Source organism: Telopea speciosissima, chromosome 11 (genome assembly GCF_018873765.1).
Source record: "Telopea speciosissima isolate NSW1024214 ecotype Mountain lineage chromosome 11, Tspe_v1, whole genome shotgun sequence".
NCBI lineage: Eukaryota > Viridiplantae > Streptophyta > Magnoliopsida > Proteales > Proteaceae > Telopea > Telopea speciosissima.
The window spans coordinates 11360356-11379826 of NC_057926.1; the positions used below are offsets into that span (position 1 = coordinate 11360356).

Below are 19471 nucleotides of genomic sequence, written 5' to 3' on the forward strand. Positions count from 1 at the left end.
TTAGAAACAAACAAAATCTAACTCCAATTAGAGGTTTACAGACCCAAAATCCCAGAGGCTGTTGTCTTATCCAAAACCTCTATGACCACGAAACATTCCAACCTCCTAAAAAACCCTCTAGTCATTTTAGACAACAAAGTTAACCTGACCATATTCTTCTCAAATCTAGAGCTTGATTATTGCCCTAGATGTTTAGAATGACATTCCTGTTGCAGTTATAAACCCTTTCTGGTACCTGTTTTAAGGCTAAAACACTGAGAAGACTGCTCACATATCCTATAATGGTGTGCTGATTTTAGCCTGGCTTAAACCAGCTATAAGAATGTACAATATCAGATATACAGAGCTGTTTACAGAAAGACCGATGGAAGAGACATGTGGGTGAAAAAAAAAAAATAAGAGCACAGCCAAAATTTCTGCAAACCTATAGATCAATTTGTTTAGCCTGAGACACTCCATGATTCTCATTAACAAGGGCACATGGATAATCTCTGGGCTCCTGGCTCCTGGCTTCATCAACTGGCTTTAACAAGGCTTCAGTTCAATTCCAATGCTTAGAAGGGTTCGGGCAGACTCCAAGGCCTTCTCACCTCCGAGTTCCAATGCCCTCTCATCAGGGAACTCACCTTCCACATCCATGGACCATTTGGTTGTAGTAGCTCTTCGGTTTGGTAAAGCTTCAGGTTTCTTTAACTGTGGACTATTATTCATGGCAGCAGCTGCAGCTATAAGAAGTGCAGCACTTGGTGGACCATGCCGCTTCTTAGGTACCGGCATATCATGGTCATGTTTTCCTTCATATGTTATTATGACAGCTGTTGAGTCATCTACAGCCCTCTCAACATGTTTGCGAACCGGGCATCCAGCAGATGTGCATTTGTAGTAGCTCCTGGAAATTTTATAAACGAGGATCAGGATCAAAGAACGGACTATCTATGGGTTGTAGCATAAGACACGACAATTTCAAAAGTAAATCATGCAATTCTTAAAGCTGTTAAACTAATTTCTATGTAATTGTGCAGATTACAGAGTAATGGATTACGAAAACTAAGTCAGACATTCCATTGAGGTGGTTTACATGGTGAGCCAATAATATGGCATGTAATAGAAGATGCAGTGATCATTTCTATACAACCTGACTAAACTGGCCAACCCAGAGGAGCCAGCAACCTCACAAGTAAGGCTACCTTATGAACAGGACACTTTGAAACTATTTTAGCAAGGATGATTCCAAAGGTTTGCATTGAACTGAAGTACTGACAATATTGAATCCAATACCATAATCTAAGGTGCCTATGGGAAAAAGCAAGGGATAGATAGACCCCTTGAACCAACAAGATGCCCCAGCTAATTTTGGCGACACTCTTCATTGTCAAAGAGATTCCACAGGAAGAAAGACCCACAATCCAATGGGCCCATCAAGATACGTGTCTTTATATGCTAAAATTGACCCGATCTAACAATGACTGTAATTCAACCTAGTTGTTGAATTCATTAACTAAATTTATTCAATTTCACTGAAGGGCATTTTAGAAAAACTAAGATCCAATAAATTGCTGAAACTCTTCACGAATCAGAGTAACAGAATATCTGATTAGCTCCAAGAACACGTTTTTAATAGTCAGATAATGTACTGGACTTCTTGGGACATGATGTTGACAATTCACCACAAAGAATGTTTTTGAAACTAGTCTGAAAGTAATAGTGAACATTTAAAAAAAAAGTAAAAAAAAAAAAAGACCTACAGCTGATTGACTAAAAGACTAGATGAATTGGTTATGACTGAACTTTATCCATTTCTTCATTCCTTATCTATGAAGTAATACTTCACATTTTCCAAATGTTTTACTGTCATCTTAAGTAATACTGTCACATTTTCGCTTTCCTGAGAGGCAAATAAAAAAGAAACCCAAAAAGTGCATAGCCTTTTGAGGGAGTAATTGAGAAAGAAAGAATCCAAACCAAATTAGCATGAGAGTGAAAAACACATTATCAATTCAGAAAATTGAAGGAAACTACCCAATTTAGAAATTGAAATTCATGTCGAAAACTACATAATTTTCATAACTACTGAAACTGAACAGAATCGGTTTCTGTAGTCGGTTTCATTTGGTTCATATACTGTCTTGGTTATTCGGTTCAAATTTGATTCAAGTCGAATAACCTGCTGAAAGAAATAAAGTCGAGAAGGAAATTACAATCTCATGAAGAAACAGTCCCAGAATGTCAAATCTGATACCTTTCAACCCCATTTACACAACTCAACAAAGAAACCCATAGTAGGTAATTTACACAAGTCAACAAAGACACTTAATTGTAGGGTTTAGTAATTTAGTTTCGATTCAGGTTCGATTATACAGTTTACACTTCATTCGGTTCCGTTCCGTTCAAATGGACGGTCTTTAGTCTAAAACCCAAACCGAACCAAATGAAATTGCACTTTCCTAAACCAAAACTAAACCATATTTTATTTTTTTCCCATTCAATTTGGTTTTAAACGGTTGGTTTCAGTTCCAGTTTTATATTGACATCCTTTAAGCCAATGAATGCAGAATCACTTGGCTTTTCCACCAATTCTACATCCGCTAAATGTATCCCAGTAAATGTATCATTTTATGGATAAAACTCCAATTCAGCTTTTACACACATTCTACATAAGACTGATGTACCTAAATCAAAATTAATTTACGATGTGATAAATTATCTACAGAGAATTATAAAACAAAATTTACAAAACTAAAGAAGTTTTGCATTTTTGTTTAACTCTTTTAGTGCTCTTGAGAGACTGAGTCTTATCACTGCCATGCCAGATGCCTCTCAGGATCCTAGATAGCCAAGTCGCCTTGGGCCCCTAGAATTGCATGTTTGATGCTAGCTAGATAGAATTCTGTTTTGAGTTTATTTACTTTATTGAGTGTATTAGAGTGATTAGGAGCAAGGATCTAAAACTCGGGTTTCGACCAGCCAGAAACCGAGTTCGTCCCGGTTTCGACCATATCTCGGTCGAAACCTGGGACTTTCTCCAGGCTAACTCGAACCTTGGGACTTTCTCCAGGCTAACTCGAACCTTGGTTTTGAGGTCCAGAAGTTATTTTTTTGCCCTGATTCTTATTTTGTTGCCTATTTTTGACATTTTAAACCCAATCCACGCATTAGTTTCACATAGAGAACACTAAAAATATTACTTGTTGTTTTGATCCAAGTTTGATACTGTATATTGTTCTTGGACATAGCATCGAATAAGGTTTGACCGGAACATAACTCCTTCAATATAAATGAGATTTAAGCAATCTTGGATTTGTTAGAAAGCTTTGTGTTGATAGCTTTCCAAAAAGTCCAAGATTGTTTAAATCTGATTTATATTGAAGGAGTTTTGTACTGGTCAAACTTAATTTGGTGTGCGCGAATGCTGTCAAAATCGCTTTGAATGAAAATTATTTTTTGGACATCAACAAATGAATATTTTATCGCACTTTTGATTTTTAGCAATGTTTTACCATATTAAGATTTATGGAATATTTAGATTTGAGAAAAACCCCAACATTAGAAAGTTGAAAATTGCACCATTGAAAACCAGTTTTTGTTCTTGAACTGGGGGGTTGACCTTTTTTCCTTTTGGAATTCGATTTTTTAACTATTTTATTGGATTCAAATAGGGGGGTATTTGCTTATTTATGAATATTATCTTAAGTAAATGTTTTACATTTACTTAAATGTTATTAGACATAACTAAGTGTCTGTCCTGGTTTCTGGCATAAATACCTGTACCGAAATATGGTCGAAACCATCGAACCCCGGTCGAATCCAGGGATTTTATCCTTCAACTGGTCTCAGAAACCTGCAAAACCGAGTTAAGTCGGTGGTTTTGACAGGTTTTAGTCAAGTTTTTCTTCCATGATTAGGAGTCCTTTTATGGGTCAAATTAGGAATTTTAGAAGCTCTCTCTCTCTCTCTCTCTCTCTCTCTCTCTCTCTCTCTCTGTATATATATATATATATATATACTTATATGTTGGTTGAACCGTGGTTAGAGAGAGGGAAGAAAATAATAGAATTGCTTGTATTAATGAGAGAAAGGCCACATAGCCGACATAAACTAATAACACTTAATAACATAAAAATAACCCCAAAAGGACCAGAATACCCCCCACGGTATTCTGGTGTATATTATTCTAACACTCCCCCTCATGCTGGATTATACAAATATGAAAGAAGGAAGATCCAGCATGGACTAAAGAAAAAAGAAAACTCTCTACTAAAGAAAAATTCTCTCCATAACAATGTTAACACTCCCCCTCAAGTTGGCTCATACAAGGTATTAATGCCCAACTTGAATAAAACGGGAAAAATAAGTTGTAGCAGAATCTAGCTTCAGAATGAATGCAGCTCCCAAATGAACCGTCAAGAACTTGAAAAAAATAGACCTTCAAACTTGGATAGACTTGATCAGCAAAAAAAGGCATCTCTCACCAATCTTTGTCCAATAATGAATCTCTGAAGTATAATCTTGAAGATAAGCAACTAGGGTAGCCAGCAAATGAGTCAAGCAGCAGTAAAGAAGATTAAGCAACGGAAAAAGCATCCAAACTATAAGATCTCATATGGACAGGCAATAACCAAACATCTTCAAAACTTTAAGGCCAACCTCCCCCTTATGACAAACTTTAACCCAATAACAAAGTAGATACCCATTGGCAATGGTGAAACCTTTGACCTTCTATGTTTTGCACCAAGTGTCCCTGCATGTTCTGCTCTCTGCAATGGCTGCAGGTATACTGTACATAATCCCCCCCTCACGTGTAGTGCACGTGGACATAAGAGAGATTAGATTAGAGATAGGGCCAAACAGAACATTCCAGAATGGTGCAATGGCTGCCAAGTGTAATGGAAAAAAGAAGAAATGGTAAAGAAGAGAATACCATTAACTTCCAAGGGTGTTATGGGTAATGCCAAAGGTATGTTTTGGGAGGTGGTGAAAGAAAAACAGCAGTGGGATAATGGAGTAGGATTAACTTGGGTAACATAGAAAGCTCCAACCATCTTCCATCAATCAACCAAACACTTTGAATGGAAACCCCTGCAGAGGAGAAACTCCTAACTCCAATATTCAGATCTGAAAAATATACAGATCTGATTCGAAGTAAGGAAATGCTCCAATTGTCAAGGCTTGATCGATCTTCAAACAGGGAGGAGCAATTGTGCAAAAGTTTCCATGGTAGAAACTCCCACATGCTAGACAGTACTAAGAAGATATCCGGACAGCAATAAATGGAAGTAGGCTCAACAAAACTGGATCAGATCTGAATTTGTAACAATGCTAGTATGCAAGCTCCAAAGTATGCCGGATATTAACCAGAAAAGCGTCACATAACTGAATAGGTTCATAGGTGCAACCAAAAAATCGTGGAACACACTGGTAATCCCAAATAGGCCGATCTCCAGGGTAGTAGATTCGAGTCTTCAATAACAAGAGAAATTCGATCTCCAATAAGAGGAAACACAGTCACAATTATAGGGCAGTAGTATTCCACATGAAGGCAGCAGTAACACATTAACCAGTCATGCCTACATAAGCCAATCAATAACACCAGCCAGGTAGGTAGTGAAGCTCATAATAACCAGCCAAATAAGATAAATAACCAGACAAATCCATAGGTAGTTGAAGCAGCCAGCCATATAGGAACAAGAAAAACAGCTTGATAATTGAAGAAACCAAGCCAACCGAATGAACTGGAATTTTTTTATTAAAAACCTGATGTAAGATGCTGAATAATGGGCTGTATACTCCTCTGATGTTGATAAAACTCTCCTAAAAAATTAGCAACTGTGGACTGCCCTACCCCTTAGATTGATTATAGCCAGGGTTTTGTTAAAAACCCTGAAAGTGAATATCGACTGTAGGGAAGGGGTCTTCAACAAAGGTGAGGCTGACATGTCAAAGGTGCTTGCTTATTGTAATACTTGCTGACCAAAAACTGCTGGAATGGATCTCCAGTTCGAATGACCAATCTCCTTGGTAATTGAAACTTGATCTTCACATGGGAGAAATACCTAAAAATCGCAGATAATGAGGGCAGCAGCTATCTTGGGTAGTAGACCTTCTTCAAGCCATAAATAGTTGAAGTAGAATGTCCTTCGTGATGGTAGAAACACTAACAAAAAAATTCCAAATAGCAGCAAACATCCCTAGCCCAAATCGATTTTTATCAGGGTTTTGGAAAACCCTGAAAGAAGAGATCGATTGGGGTAGGGGTCTTCAAAAAACTTGGATAGGTGCACTATTGAGGTTGATTGGTCCTTGAAGTGGGAGTAATCAGCCCTCCAAAAATTAGCAAAAACTGAAACCTGAAAGTCAGGGTTTTTGTCAGGTAACCAAATTAGCAGGTTAAGGAATTTTTGCTGTAGAAACAAATCCAGCCATCAGAAAGGGTCCAAACTTAGGTCGAGTATGGCTTGTAGTAGTAGGGAATCACCCCCAAAAAATTAGCTGCATCTGAAAAGGGAAACCCTAAAATCGATTGGAGTCAGGGTTTTGAAAAACCCTGACAAGTTGAGATCGATTAGGGTAGCGGCTGGAAAGGTTAATGAAAGATGGGGAAATAGAAAAAAGGAAAGGAGGTCAATGGAATAGGGTAGGAAGGTGCTGGAAAATGCTGCATATGGTGCTCCAAAAGTGGAGGATCAGTCTTCTTTAGGTGATAGGAATCTGATCTCCAAAGACAAAAGGGAAACTCCAAATCGTAGATTAGGGTCCAGCAGGATTTTAATGAAAAACGACAGAAGAGAAAGGGGGGCAGCACTAAATCATCGATATTATGTCTACCTCATTAGTGCTGCCCCTGTTTTTGGGCTGAAAGGGAGAAGAACAGGAGCAGGAAAAAACGAGAAAAGGGAGAAGAGGAGGTGAGATCGATTGGAGGAAAAGAAGTGAGATTCTCTAACCTAGATCAGACCAGCTTTGATACCATGTTGGTTGAACCATGGTTAGAGAGAGGGAAGAAAATAATAGAATTGCTTGTATTAATGAGAGAAAGGCCCCTCTATTTATAATAGATGGGAAGTTACAAATAATAGAAGCTAGGCGATGTGGGACTAAAACCCACATAGCCGACATAAACTAATAACACTTAATAAAATAAAAATAACCCCAAAAGGACCAGAATACCCCCACGGTATTCTGGTGTATATTATTCTAACAATATATGTAATACATCCCCCCCCCCCTCGGTTAATTAGAGATGATTTGAGTACAGAATATGAGTTTTTTAGAAGAGTTTTAGTGCTGTTGAGCAGTGCATACGGGATTGGTGACCCTCTGATTCCTTCTCTTCTCTTCTTTCTTCTTTCTCCCAAGAATATCGATCTCATCTCTCTTCCCTCCCCTTCCATCAATCTTATTTCTTCCCTTGATAACACAGTTGCTTCCTTTATCTCTGATTTGATTACAGATTTGATTATTGGGCCTACTTGCATCTGAGATCCTTAATCTAGATTTTCAGATTGCATCAGTAAGGTTGAAACTATGGAATCATAGACTAATATAATTACTGCTTTGGAGCATTTACCATTTACTATCATAAACACCGTCATCTTCTGTGAAAGAATTTAGAGAACTACTTTAAGATTTCAGATGTTCCATCAGTTCACAAAGTAGCATGTTTTGAAAAATATAAGGACTACAGTCCCATAATCAACAAAATTATTGACATGTACTATGATTTGATACCTTATTAATACTATCTATTATCGGAAGTATGGTGTCAGTCATGTGCTTCGTTGTATATTCTTCACGCTCCATCAGAGCCATAATCCTAAGGATTTCATTCTTGGTAGAACTTTCCTAAAGCAAAATCCCTCTTCATATACATGGGCTTTACTCCTATTGTTTTTGGTTGGCAGTCTTGGGTCCATATAGATTGGAGATTTTGTGACAACATTTGTGGGAGTGCAACGGAAATAAGGAATTGTTCACCTAGTTGAGTAGTCTCCCAAGTGTGTAAATCATCTAGAGGATGGAATTTCCTTGAGAATTACTACAGCCAGGAAAATCAAGAAGACATTAAGAATGAGATTAAAAGGATGTACAAGGAAGAATGGGGTTGAATATAGGCTGAGCAGCATGGAAAATCAAGAAGGCATTAAAACTGAGATTAAATGATACAGTTGGAAGAATGGGATTGACAATAGGCTGAACAGCATGGTGCGATCTGGGTGTTAGAAGCAGTACCATTGTAAGGGACAGTTTTGATCACTTTAATCGATAGTTCTGCTTATTTTTGTAGTAATATGACAAAAAGATAGCAGTCTAAGCTTAATCAGGTGGGTTACGTCTCAGCAGAAAGCTCACTTCAGAGACATGTGGGTTGAATCTAACATTTAATCTTCTGGTTCATACGATAACTGAGTGAGTTATCTATATGAACAATTTTAATTTCTGAACATGATGCTCATCCACATATTGAATAGTAAGCACTTAAATGACTACGTGGAAATTTTTAAAACTAGACAATTTCAAAATTATATATTCGATAGGAATCTCTCTGTTTAGCCACATGTCAAAGTATAGGAATCTATCCCTTGTTTTATCAACAGATCAAATTGTTGACAGAATATTGAGTTGCAGTAAATTTTCTATTCCTCCACTCCGAAAGCATGGAGAAATCTAATGAGGATGCAAATTGATACATGGGTATAGGATAATGAGCACCAACCATAGTTGTCACTGCATCTAGGTGACCCAAGGTGTTGGCAGGAGTCAAGAAGCAAGTCGAAACCAACAAGGTAAAAGGTGCCTGAACGCCTAGGCGACGCCTTGACAACTATGACACCAACAAAAGCTGCCATGTGATAGAAAAGCCAACAGTGTCAGAAAAGCTTCCAGAACAGCCGGTAGCAGAACCCAGAGCATGTAACGATGAAAATAACAGAGAATAATGGAATAATGGGTCCCTGCCAAAGTCCCACAATTCTTATAGGCTTTTTCTTCTTCAGAGCTCAAATGACAGTATCTTGTGGGAAGAAACTACTACAATATGGTAAACTGTCAATTGCTCTTCAGGACTTTCGGTATACTGGCTTTCATAGTTGTCATGGCGTCGCCATGGCGTCCTGGCGTTGGGAGAGGGGGCATATCGAGCTACGCCATGGTGGATGTCAATATATCGTTCGATATGGCTTCCATGGCGACGCCATGGCGTCGCCATGGACGCCATACCACGATATGTTGGCATATCGGTCGATATTTGTACATATAAAAGTTAGATTAAAATTTTTTTTTTTAAACCATTTAATAGCTTAGATGCTTTGCTCCAAATCACATACACTAAAGAAAGACTATTGCTATCAAGCTTCAGTAAACAGGTTAGCCTATCATTTGATTTTTACTATTGCCTTCAATTATTTGATAGGTTAATCTATATTTTCAATTTTTCATACTTTCATATACACTAATGGATATTAGTTACACTTTCATGAATTAAACCATAGTGGCATAGTATATTAGTAGTAGTGTAGTACACTTTCATGTTGATTTTTGATGTTATAGGACATATATTATAGCATACTAAATGACATTAAAAATACAGAAAATAAAAAATTAAACATGGTCGACATGCTCGCCATGGCAACGCCATGGCGGGCGACATGTCGATATATCGACGTGACACCCTTCCACCGACTTGGATCGCCGTGACGCCGTGACAACTATGCTGGCTTTGCATCTGCCCTTTCTTTTGTAATAATTTGGTTATTTATTTAATTTAAAAAAAAAAACTCTTTAGGAACTTGGAATGCCATCCAAAAGAAGATTGGGAACAAACTGTACCTACACCACCCACACCCACTTCAAAAACTTTGAACCACTTTCAAGGTTCAGGGCAAGGAAACCGGGTACCCAATCAGGTTAATCATCTGTGAATTGAAAATTTTGGATTAATTAACCGGCAGCTATCTTGGACATACAAATTGAGGTTGTTAGAACTAGTTCTTGAGATGGTTTGGCTATAACTAAGATGACTAGGGAGATCCGGAAAATTAATATACTGAGTTGAAAATTTTCACTGGAAAGGACAGAAAAGGTACCTTCTATTTCTGTATGTAAAAACCTTTTGTTTACAACAACAAAAAAAAACTCAGCCTTATCCCAATTTAATGGGGTCGGCTACATGGATCCAAACAAAACAAAGTAGGGAAAACTGAGGTCTAAACCAAAAAAGGGAGTGAAGAGATGGGGGAAAGAGGGATGGGAAATAAGATGAGAAATGAAAAATGGAAAATGACAAATGAAAGATGTAAAATAAAAAGAAAAGTGACAAATGGAAGTAAGAGGAAAGAGGCACAGCCCAAAAGTCAGGAGAATCTCAGTTAAATGGGGTTTGCTACATGGATCCTTGCCCTCCAATAGGCTCTATCCGAGGTCATACTTGGTACAAGACCTAGACTATGCATGTCCTATCTCACAACGTCTCCTATGGTCATCTTAGATTCTTAGTCCTGCTCCTAGCTCTTTTAGCTCCCTTCAATCGAGATCATATCATTCCTCCTTACTGGAGCGTCCCTAGGCCTCTCTATTGAACATGACCATACGTTGTAATATGGGTACAAGGGTATAATTGTCAATAGGGGTATTTTGGTCTTGTACTCATTCTAGAATTTTCTATTCTTCATTATAAATAAAGCTGGCCTGTCTCTCATTGACGCAAGTCATTCTCCCATTTTCTAAGATTTCATCATGGTATCCAGAGCCAAGAGAAATCGACCTAGGGTTTCATGCCATGCATGAGAAACCAATAGCAGCCGCCTCTCACAAGATCGCAGCAGCACCATCACCACTTCCGCCTCCTCTCTCCCTTCTTGCCTCTATCTCTCTTCTCACGAGCTTACCGCCCCACTTCTCTCCCACTTTTTTTCATTTTTTTCCCCCTTTCTTTTTCCGCCACCAGCTACACAGCCGTAGGGTTCTCCTTCCCTGCCTCTCTTTTTCCACCTCCCTTGGTGGTGAGTGTATCCCACCAAGGTCTCTTTTTTCCTTCTACTGTGTGCTAAATCTCCCACTTATCTTGGAGATTTTTTTATGTGCTGCTTCTTTGTGTGAAGCCTTGTGATATTTTTTGCCTTTCTCTGCGGCCATGTCTAACGACGAAAATTCTGCCATTTCTTCTGGACAAGGAGGGTCCTCTATGCACCGTGAGAAGGATTTCCCTACCTTCCAGACTAACTCTGTTAAACTCGATGGCAATAATTACCTCATGTGGTCGAGGTCTATTTCACTCATTGTTGGTTCCCGTGGTTTGAAAGGCCATCTGATAGGTACCTCTTTCGTCCAACTGCTGTAGGGAAGGCCTAAGATAAATGGGATCTCGATGAGTGCCTTGTGATGTCTTTTCTTCTCAGTTCGATTGATCAGTCTATTTCCCAGAGTTATTTTCTGTTGGAGACTGCTGACGATGTCTGGAGTGTTGCCAAAGAAACCTATTCTAAGGTTGGTAATGCTGCCCAGTGCTATGAACTCCGTTGGAAGATTCATAAGGTGGAATAGAAAGATCTCACTCTTAGCCAAAACTATAATGCCATGTGGGGTATTTGGCAGACCCTGGATTTTAATGGGAAGTTTACTACTACCTGTTAGGGTGATACTATTGCCTATTGCCAATAGGAAGAAAAGCTTCGGGTGTATATTTTTTGGCGGGGCTGAATATGGAGTATGATTCCATCCATGCTCATGTCTTGAATAAGGATCCCTTTCCTACCCTTGCACAGGCCTATGCAATTATGGCCTTTGAAGAAAGCCGACGTAACGCTATGGTGCACCCTCCGCCCGTGGAGCATGCCACCCTATATACTTCTCCCTCCAAAGGGACTATGACCTCTTCTGTTGGCTCACCTGGGGTCCAGAATTGTGGTCCTGCTGCCTCAACTGGTCGTCCTCCTATGAAGTGTGACTACTGTGGGAAGGAACGCCACACCAAGGGTCGTTGTTGGAAACTCCATGGTCGTCCACCTGAGCCTCGTGGGCGTGGTCCGCCAAGAACTGGAGGCAGTGTTGCCCACCAGTCGATCTTTGAAGATGCTTCCTCTAGTACACCCCTCTCTACTGATGAGATGAGTCACCTACGGAGTTTGAAGTCAAGGCCGGAATCTACTACTTCAGCACCTTCGGCCCATGCCAATGTTGCCTATGCCACTACTGCACCTTCCTCTAACAGTCCTTCCACAGGTATTTCGTTTTGTGGTCATAGCTCCTGTCAAATCATTTTCTTGGATCATTGACTCTGGAGCTACTAATCACACGACAAGCTCTCCTAAATTTTTTCCCAGTATTTTCCATTAGCTGGTAACCATAAAGTCCGAGTTGCTACTTCAGCACCTTCGGCCCATGCCAGTGTTGCCTCTGCCACTACTGCACCTTCCTCTAACAGTCCTTCCACAGGTATTTCATTTTATGGTCATAGCTCCTCTGTCAAATCATTTTCTTGGATCATTGGCTTTGGAGCTACTAATCACATGATAAGCTCTCCTAAATTTTTTCCCAGTATTTTCCATTAGCTGGTAACCATAAAGTCCAGGTTGCTAATGGCTCTTTTTCCCTTATATTTGGCAACGGTGTTGTTCATTGTTCCCCTTCCCTTTCCTTATCTTCTGTTCTTCATGTTCCCAAATTTTCAACTAACCTGTTATCCATTAGTAGTATTACACGTGAGCTCAATTGTAAGGTGATTCTCTTTCCTTCTTACTGTATATTTCAGGACTTGGAAACGGGCATTACGATTGCATATGGTAAGATGGAAGGTGGCCTGTACCTGTTTGAGCAGCCTCCTACTGCGTTATCTACCGTGGCTTCTCTCCCAGGATTTGCTTCGAAAGCCCTTGCTGATTTGCACACTTGGTACTGTCGTTTAGGACACCCACTCTTAAGAACTCTTTCTAGTTTATTTCCTAGTTTTACTAAGTTATGTAATTTGAATAATTTTCATTGTGATGCTTGCATTCTTGCAAAGCAAACTCGAAATACGTATTCTATGTCGGATAATCGTAGTATGGTTCCTTTTAGTTTAATTCATTTTGATGTGTGGGGGCCCTGCTCATATGGTATCTTCTTCTAGTTATAGATGGTTTGTGACTTTTATTGATTGTTTTAGTCGTACAACTTGGGTTTATTTAATGCAACAGAAGAGTGATATGTTTTCTATATTTCAGCATTTTCACCATATGATTTCCAAAATCCAAATTCTTCGGTTTGATAATGGCACTAAGTCCTCGGTTGGGACATTTCAGTCCTATTTTTCTTCCCATTGGATTATCCATCAAACATCCTGTGTTAATACTCCACCTCAAAATGGAGTGGCAGAGAGGAAAAACCGTCACCTTCTTGAGGTTGCTAGGTCCATCATGTTTGCTATGAATAATCCTGTTCGGTTTTTAGGTGATGTTCTTACCACTGCTGCCATTCTCATTAATGGGATGCTTTCCCATGTCCTAAATAATAAAAGTCCAATCGAAACTCTTCTTGGTACTATCACCTTTCCTATCCCTCCTAAAGTCTTTGGTTGTGTTGCTTTTGTCCGTAATCACCATGTCTATGAGAAATTAGATCCCCAGGGTCTTAGATGTATTTTTTTGGGCTATTCTGCTACCCAAAAAGGATATAAATGTTATCATCCTTCTTCACGAAAAATTTTTGTTTCCATGGATGTTGTTTTTCAGGAAGATGTTCCTTTCTACCCTATCCCTCTTCAGGGGGAGTCTGTTCACCAGGAAGAGGTCCTTCAAATTCCTATAGATCCACCATGGGAAGAAGATGATCTTGAGGATGGGGTTACTATTCAGGAACAGGTGCAAAGCCAAAGTGAGGTTCCTGTTCAGGGGGAGACAATTGTGTCTCCTGTGCCTATTGAAAGTACCATTCAGCCCGGGAAGGAAAAAATGGTTCAGGGAGATTAGTCACTTCAGATATATGCCAGGAAGAGAAAGCACGACCAGAACAGGCCTACTACCATCTTTCCTACAAGATTGATTGAAACAGTTCCAAGTTCTACTAACTCTGAACCCTCTGATAAGCTTCCATCTGTTCCTCATTATGATCCTACTCTAGACCTTCCTATTGCTATTTGGAAAGGTAAACGTAGTTGCACTCATCACCCGATTTCTAATGTGGTTTCTTATGACTCATTGTCTCCTAGTTTCCAGACCTTTCTTGCTTCCCTATCCACTATTTCTCTTCCTAACTCCTGGCAAGAGGCAGTGGCACATTCGGATTGGAAAGAAGCTATGGAGGAAGAGATGAGAGCCCTTGCCAAAAATAACACGTGGGATTTGGTTCAACTTCCACCTAGAAAGAGAGCTGTAGGGTGTAAACGGGTATTTGCTGTCAAACACAAGGCTGACGGAAATACTGAGAGATATAAAGCCAGGCTGATTGCTAGAGGCTTTACCCAGACGTATGGGATTGATTATCAGGAGATGTTTGCTCCAGTAGCTAAGATGAATACTGTGAGAGTTCTCCTATCTTATGCCGTAAATCAGGAATGGAACTTATTCCAGCTTGACCTGAAAAATGCGTTCTTGCATGGTGAATTGGCTGAAGAAGTCTACATGGATATTCCACCAGGTTTTGATTCTCAGAAGACTCAGGGAAAGGTGTGTAAGCTCAATCGAGCTCTTTATGGGTTGAAGCAATCTCCTAGGGCATGATTCTGTAGGTTCCATAAAGCTATGGTCTCCTTTGGGTTCAAGCAAAGCAATGCAGATCACACACTCTTTATTAAAAGGACTACCAAATATGTGACGATGTTGATAGTGTATGTTGATGACATTGTCATCACAGGGAGCAGCCAGGAGGAGATTGATGTTTTGAAGAAATTTCTGGGTACTGGGTTTGAGATCAAAAATCTGGGTAAGCTTAGGTACTTCTTGGGTTTTGAGGTTGCCTACTCTAACAAAGGAATCACTTTATTCCAAAGAAAGTACACCATGGACTTATTATCTGAGACAGGTATGTTGGGATGTAACCAACTGACACTCCTGTAGAGTCTAATTGTCACCTTCGGTCAAAAGAACGAGAACCTGTTGATAGAGAGTAGTACCAGAGACTGGTAGGACGTCTGATTTACTTGTCCCACACTCGTCTTGATATTGCCTTTGTAGTAAGTCTGATAAGCCAGTATATGCATGACCCCTACTCTATACATATGGATGCTGTCTACAAAATTTTGAGATATTTGAAAGCTTCTCCTAGAAAAGGAATTTTGGTTTCTCTTTATGGAAACATGAAGGTTGAAACATATACCGATGCAGATTGGATTGGGTCTCCTGATGATAAGCATTCTACTTCTGGCTATTGTACTTACGTTGGAGGAAATCTTGTTACCTAGAGGAGCAAGAAGCAAACAGTTGTTGCTCGTTCCAGTGCAGAGACTGAGTTTCGGGCTATGGCCCAAGGTATTTGTGAGGCTCTTTGGCTCCAAGGATTGTGCAAAACCTTGGAATTGAGGTTGTTTAGCCTATGCGATTGTACTCTAACAGTAAGTCCACAATCAACATTGCTCACAATCATGTTCATCATAATTGAACAAAGCACGTGGAGATAGACCGTCATTTCATTAAGGAGAAACTTGATAGTGGTCAGATGTGCATTACCTTCGTTCCCTCTGGTGATCAGCTTGCAAATATTCTTACCCAAAGGCCTAAGTTCTAAGTTGTTTAGTTATACTGTTAGCAAGTTGGGCATGATTGACATCTATGCACCAACTTGAGGGGGAGTGTTGTAATATGGGTACAAGGATATAATTGTAAATAGGGGTAATTTGGTCTTGTACTCATTCTAGAATTTTCTATTCTTCATTGTAAATAAAACTGGCCTGTGTCTCATTGACACAAGTCATTCTCCCATTTTCTAAGATTCATCACCATACCACTTTAAACGACACTCTCAGAGCTTGTCATTGATCGGAGCAACTACCAAGTCTGCTTTAATACGCTCATTCCTTATTTTATTCTTCCTAGTTTTTCCACACATCCATCTTAGCATCCTCATCTGTGCTACACATAGCTTCTCAATATGACACTTCTTAACTGCCCAACATTCATCTCCATACATCAAAGCCGGTAGTATAAAAGTCCTATAGAACTTTCCTTTTAAGCTTTAGAGGAATACGTCAGTCATACAGCACTCCGGACGCACCTCTCAACTTCGTCCATCTCACTTTAATTCTCTATGAAACATCATCCTCTATGTCACCTTTATTTATGATTGACCCCAGATATCTAAAATAGTCACTTTGCAGTATCTCTCTTTCCCCATTTCGCACCATGTCAGTATCCATCATAGTATGACTAAAATTACACATCATATACTCTGTCTTCATTCTACTAATCTTAAAGCCTCTTGTTTCCAAGGTTGATCTCTATAGCTCTAACTTAGCATTAATCCCTACTTTTGTCTCATCCACAAAAACAATATCATCGGCAAAGAAAGAGCATACACCACGGGCCCTCGTCTTGACTGCTCTTGGTTAGGTCGTCCATGACAAGCGCAAATAGATAAAAACCTTTTGTTTGTGAGAGCTACTACAGATAATCTTCAAACATGCTTGACAAAAAGGCTTATATGGCAAAATTGTTACTTGGATGTTATATTTATTTAAGGTAGTAATTTCCATGAATCTCAATTTGCAAATAGTTCATCCATGTGAAGAATATGCTTTTCTAAATTTTTTTCCTTTCCCAAGAATAAATTTATTAAATAGAATCACAATTAAGATACAAACACCATATACAAAAGCAGAGTGTGCATAAAAGCTACTCCATGCCATCACTTATGGCAGGCCAACTATAACCTAACTTTGCACCTTTCATTTCTTTTTTGATACAATTCCCACCCACGAAGCTGCTGCAGCATGTTTCCCTAACAAAGTTAGTTCACTCTACACAGATTGCTAGAGGGGAAAAAAATAGTCCACTCAAGTAAGTCAAAATAAGTGCTGCCATAACTTTATTGAGAAAATTCATTTTGGAAAAGGATCAGAACTATTCCTCCACCCTCAGATAAACTGCATCAGTCAATGACCTATCTAGTGGATTTATCCATTGTTCAACATTTCTTTTAAACTCCTAGATTTCCACCTATTTCCATCTTCGGCAGTCATACAGTTGGCCTGAGAAAGCACTAACCTATCCCACTATTACAGTTTAATACATATTATTCAAGAAACTAGGTTTTGCTCAATTAACAAACCAGTAAGCGTCACCCAGTCGCAAGAACAGATTAAATTGAAACAACAACAACAAACTCAACCTTATCCCAACCATGGTTCGAGAACTTGGTTTCGGTACTGGTTTTGCCCAGCCAGAAAACTGAGTTGCGAGTTGGTGCTTTTTTTTTTTTTGAACTCGGTAGCTGGTTTTGGTGGGTTTTTGACCAAGTTTGGTCATGAAACTTGGTATACATTTTATTTTGAGCCATTTAAACACAATGGCACTATCAGATTGTCCAAAATCAAAGTCCAAATAGGAGTGATGCAGTTTTATCACCTAGGATTCTTTCCTTAGAAATAAATCTAGGGTTGGATTATGGACATGTTAGGCCTTTGGTTCAATGGGTTTTAAATGTAATAGGTCACTTTTATGGACCTAAAGTAGGGGTATATAAGTTATAAACGGGATTAGCCCTGTACTTACCGGTTGAACCATTGGTCCAATTTAAGTGATTTTAGCATATTCTTTTAGAATAGAATCTTTTTAACTTAAGTTATATTTTAGGGTCCACACCTCTACACGAATTTTAGAGAGAGACTGTTTTGTATTTAGACTCAGCCTGGGATTTCCTATGCCTAAGCTGCATAGGAATTTAGGCTTTTGGCTAATATAGATAAAGAACAACCTTGGAGCTCCTCTTTACCTCACTGTTTTAGAAAATTCTGCTTAAGCTGCTTTGCAACTTTGTTCTCTCCCTTGGAGATTGTGTTGTGTTTGATCAAGGCTGGTGGGATTGGTGTTTGAAGCTCGGGTGGTTCGTTGATGGGATTGGTGTCTGATCCAATCGACACTCTGCAGTGTGAAGCCCGGGTGGTTCTTTTGAAGTTCAAGATCTGATTTTTATTCAAGTTCAAGTTCAAGATCTGATTTTTATTCAAGTTCAAGTCCAAGATCTGATTTTTATTCAAGTTCAAGTCCAAGATCTGATTTTTATTCAAGTTTCAACTTCAAACAAGCTGCTGTCAGAGAGTTTCTGCAACAGTAAGTTAGAAGTGATCCCCATCCTCTGCCTCCTTCTAATCCTCTACAGCCCCAACCCTATGTTTTCCCCCTTTTGTTTTTCAATTTCCCATAACCCTAAATCACCCACAGACATAACCAGCCTTTAAAACTCACCAAACTTCACCCATAACACCCCTTGCTCATTAGGAATACTCAATCCCCACTGCTGCTCATTCCCACCATTAAAACCCTAATTGCCTCCATCTCAAATCAAACCCGATAAACCCTAAAATCTGCACAGCACTATTCCACCATCAGAATCTGTCCATATTTGGACCAAACCTCCCTCACATCTTCTCTAACACTCGATCCAAGGTCCTAGACCCATCCCTCCATCCTAAATCCTACAATCCATTAAATTACTATATTCCAAAAACTGAAACCCTAACCCTATATTGCTGTTAAATCAAATCAGCACACTACCACTCATCAAAACATCTCAGGACCTTTAGTGATAGACTCCCCTAAACCTGCCTAGCATATCCAACACCTCAAATTCTAACCCTAATTTTGACCTAAAATCATATTCTACCCAATCGGACTACCAGTTCATATTAGATCCTAATGTATTGGCTCCTAGTTGGTCTCCTACCAATCTAGGACTACGTTAAAGAGTTTGACTTTAGACCCTAGTTTGGTAGGCTACGATGCACTAATAGGCCTTATAATACACATAATTTAGTAATAGAAAGCAATCAAAGCATAAACTTAATATAAAACTTTTTTTTTGGTGAATAAAAAATGCATTACCAAAGCCCGAGAGGGGCGAAGGAGGAAAAAAAGGGGGATAATATATAAAGGGAAGGGGGGGGGGGGGGAACAATACAAACCCCAAACCAACTAGGAGGGGGGCCGTAAAATAGAGCTGCCTAATCCCCAGGAGCTAACAATATGCCTATTCCTTGGGGAATCCCAAATGTGCTAGTGAGGAAGAAAGCCTAGCTTCACAGAGACATCAAAGGAAAAGGCTTTCCAAATCAAGTCGAAGGACCAAGAATTGGAAGTCCATCTCCTGAGGTTTTTTTCCATCCAAATGTGATAAAGAGCGGCGCTAAACACCAACTTCCCAATAGTGTCGCAAATAGAGCCTTCGGGGAAAGCCATGACCAACCAGAGCCACTCTCTAGCAAAGGGGAGAGGTCTCCTGCTACGGGGCCAAATAAACGAAAGGGCTTTTTTCCAAAAAGGAAGAGGTAAAGGGCAATAACCCATAACTGAAA

The 19471-nt window shown here is 39.4% G+C and overlaps 1 protein-coding gene across 2 annotated transcripts in view; it reads right to left on the reverse strand.

Moving 5' to 3' along the window:
- Nucleotides 1-274: 274 nt before the first annotated feature.
- Nucleotides 275-19471, reverse strand: part of LOC122646629 (probable WRKY transcription factor 32) — a 33632-nt gene continuing 14435 nt past the window's right edge. For both annotated transcript variants that reach the window (XM_043840215.1, XM_043840214.1), the window contains exon 4: nt 275-889. In XM_043840215.1, the coding sequence (XP_043696150.1) occupies nt 526-889 (364 nt within the window). In that variant the 3' untranslated portion in view covers nt 275-525. The remainder of the gene's footprint in view (nt 890-19471) is intronic.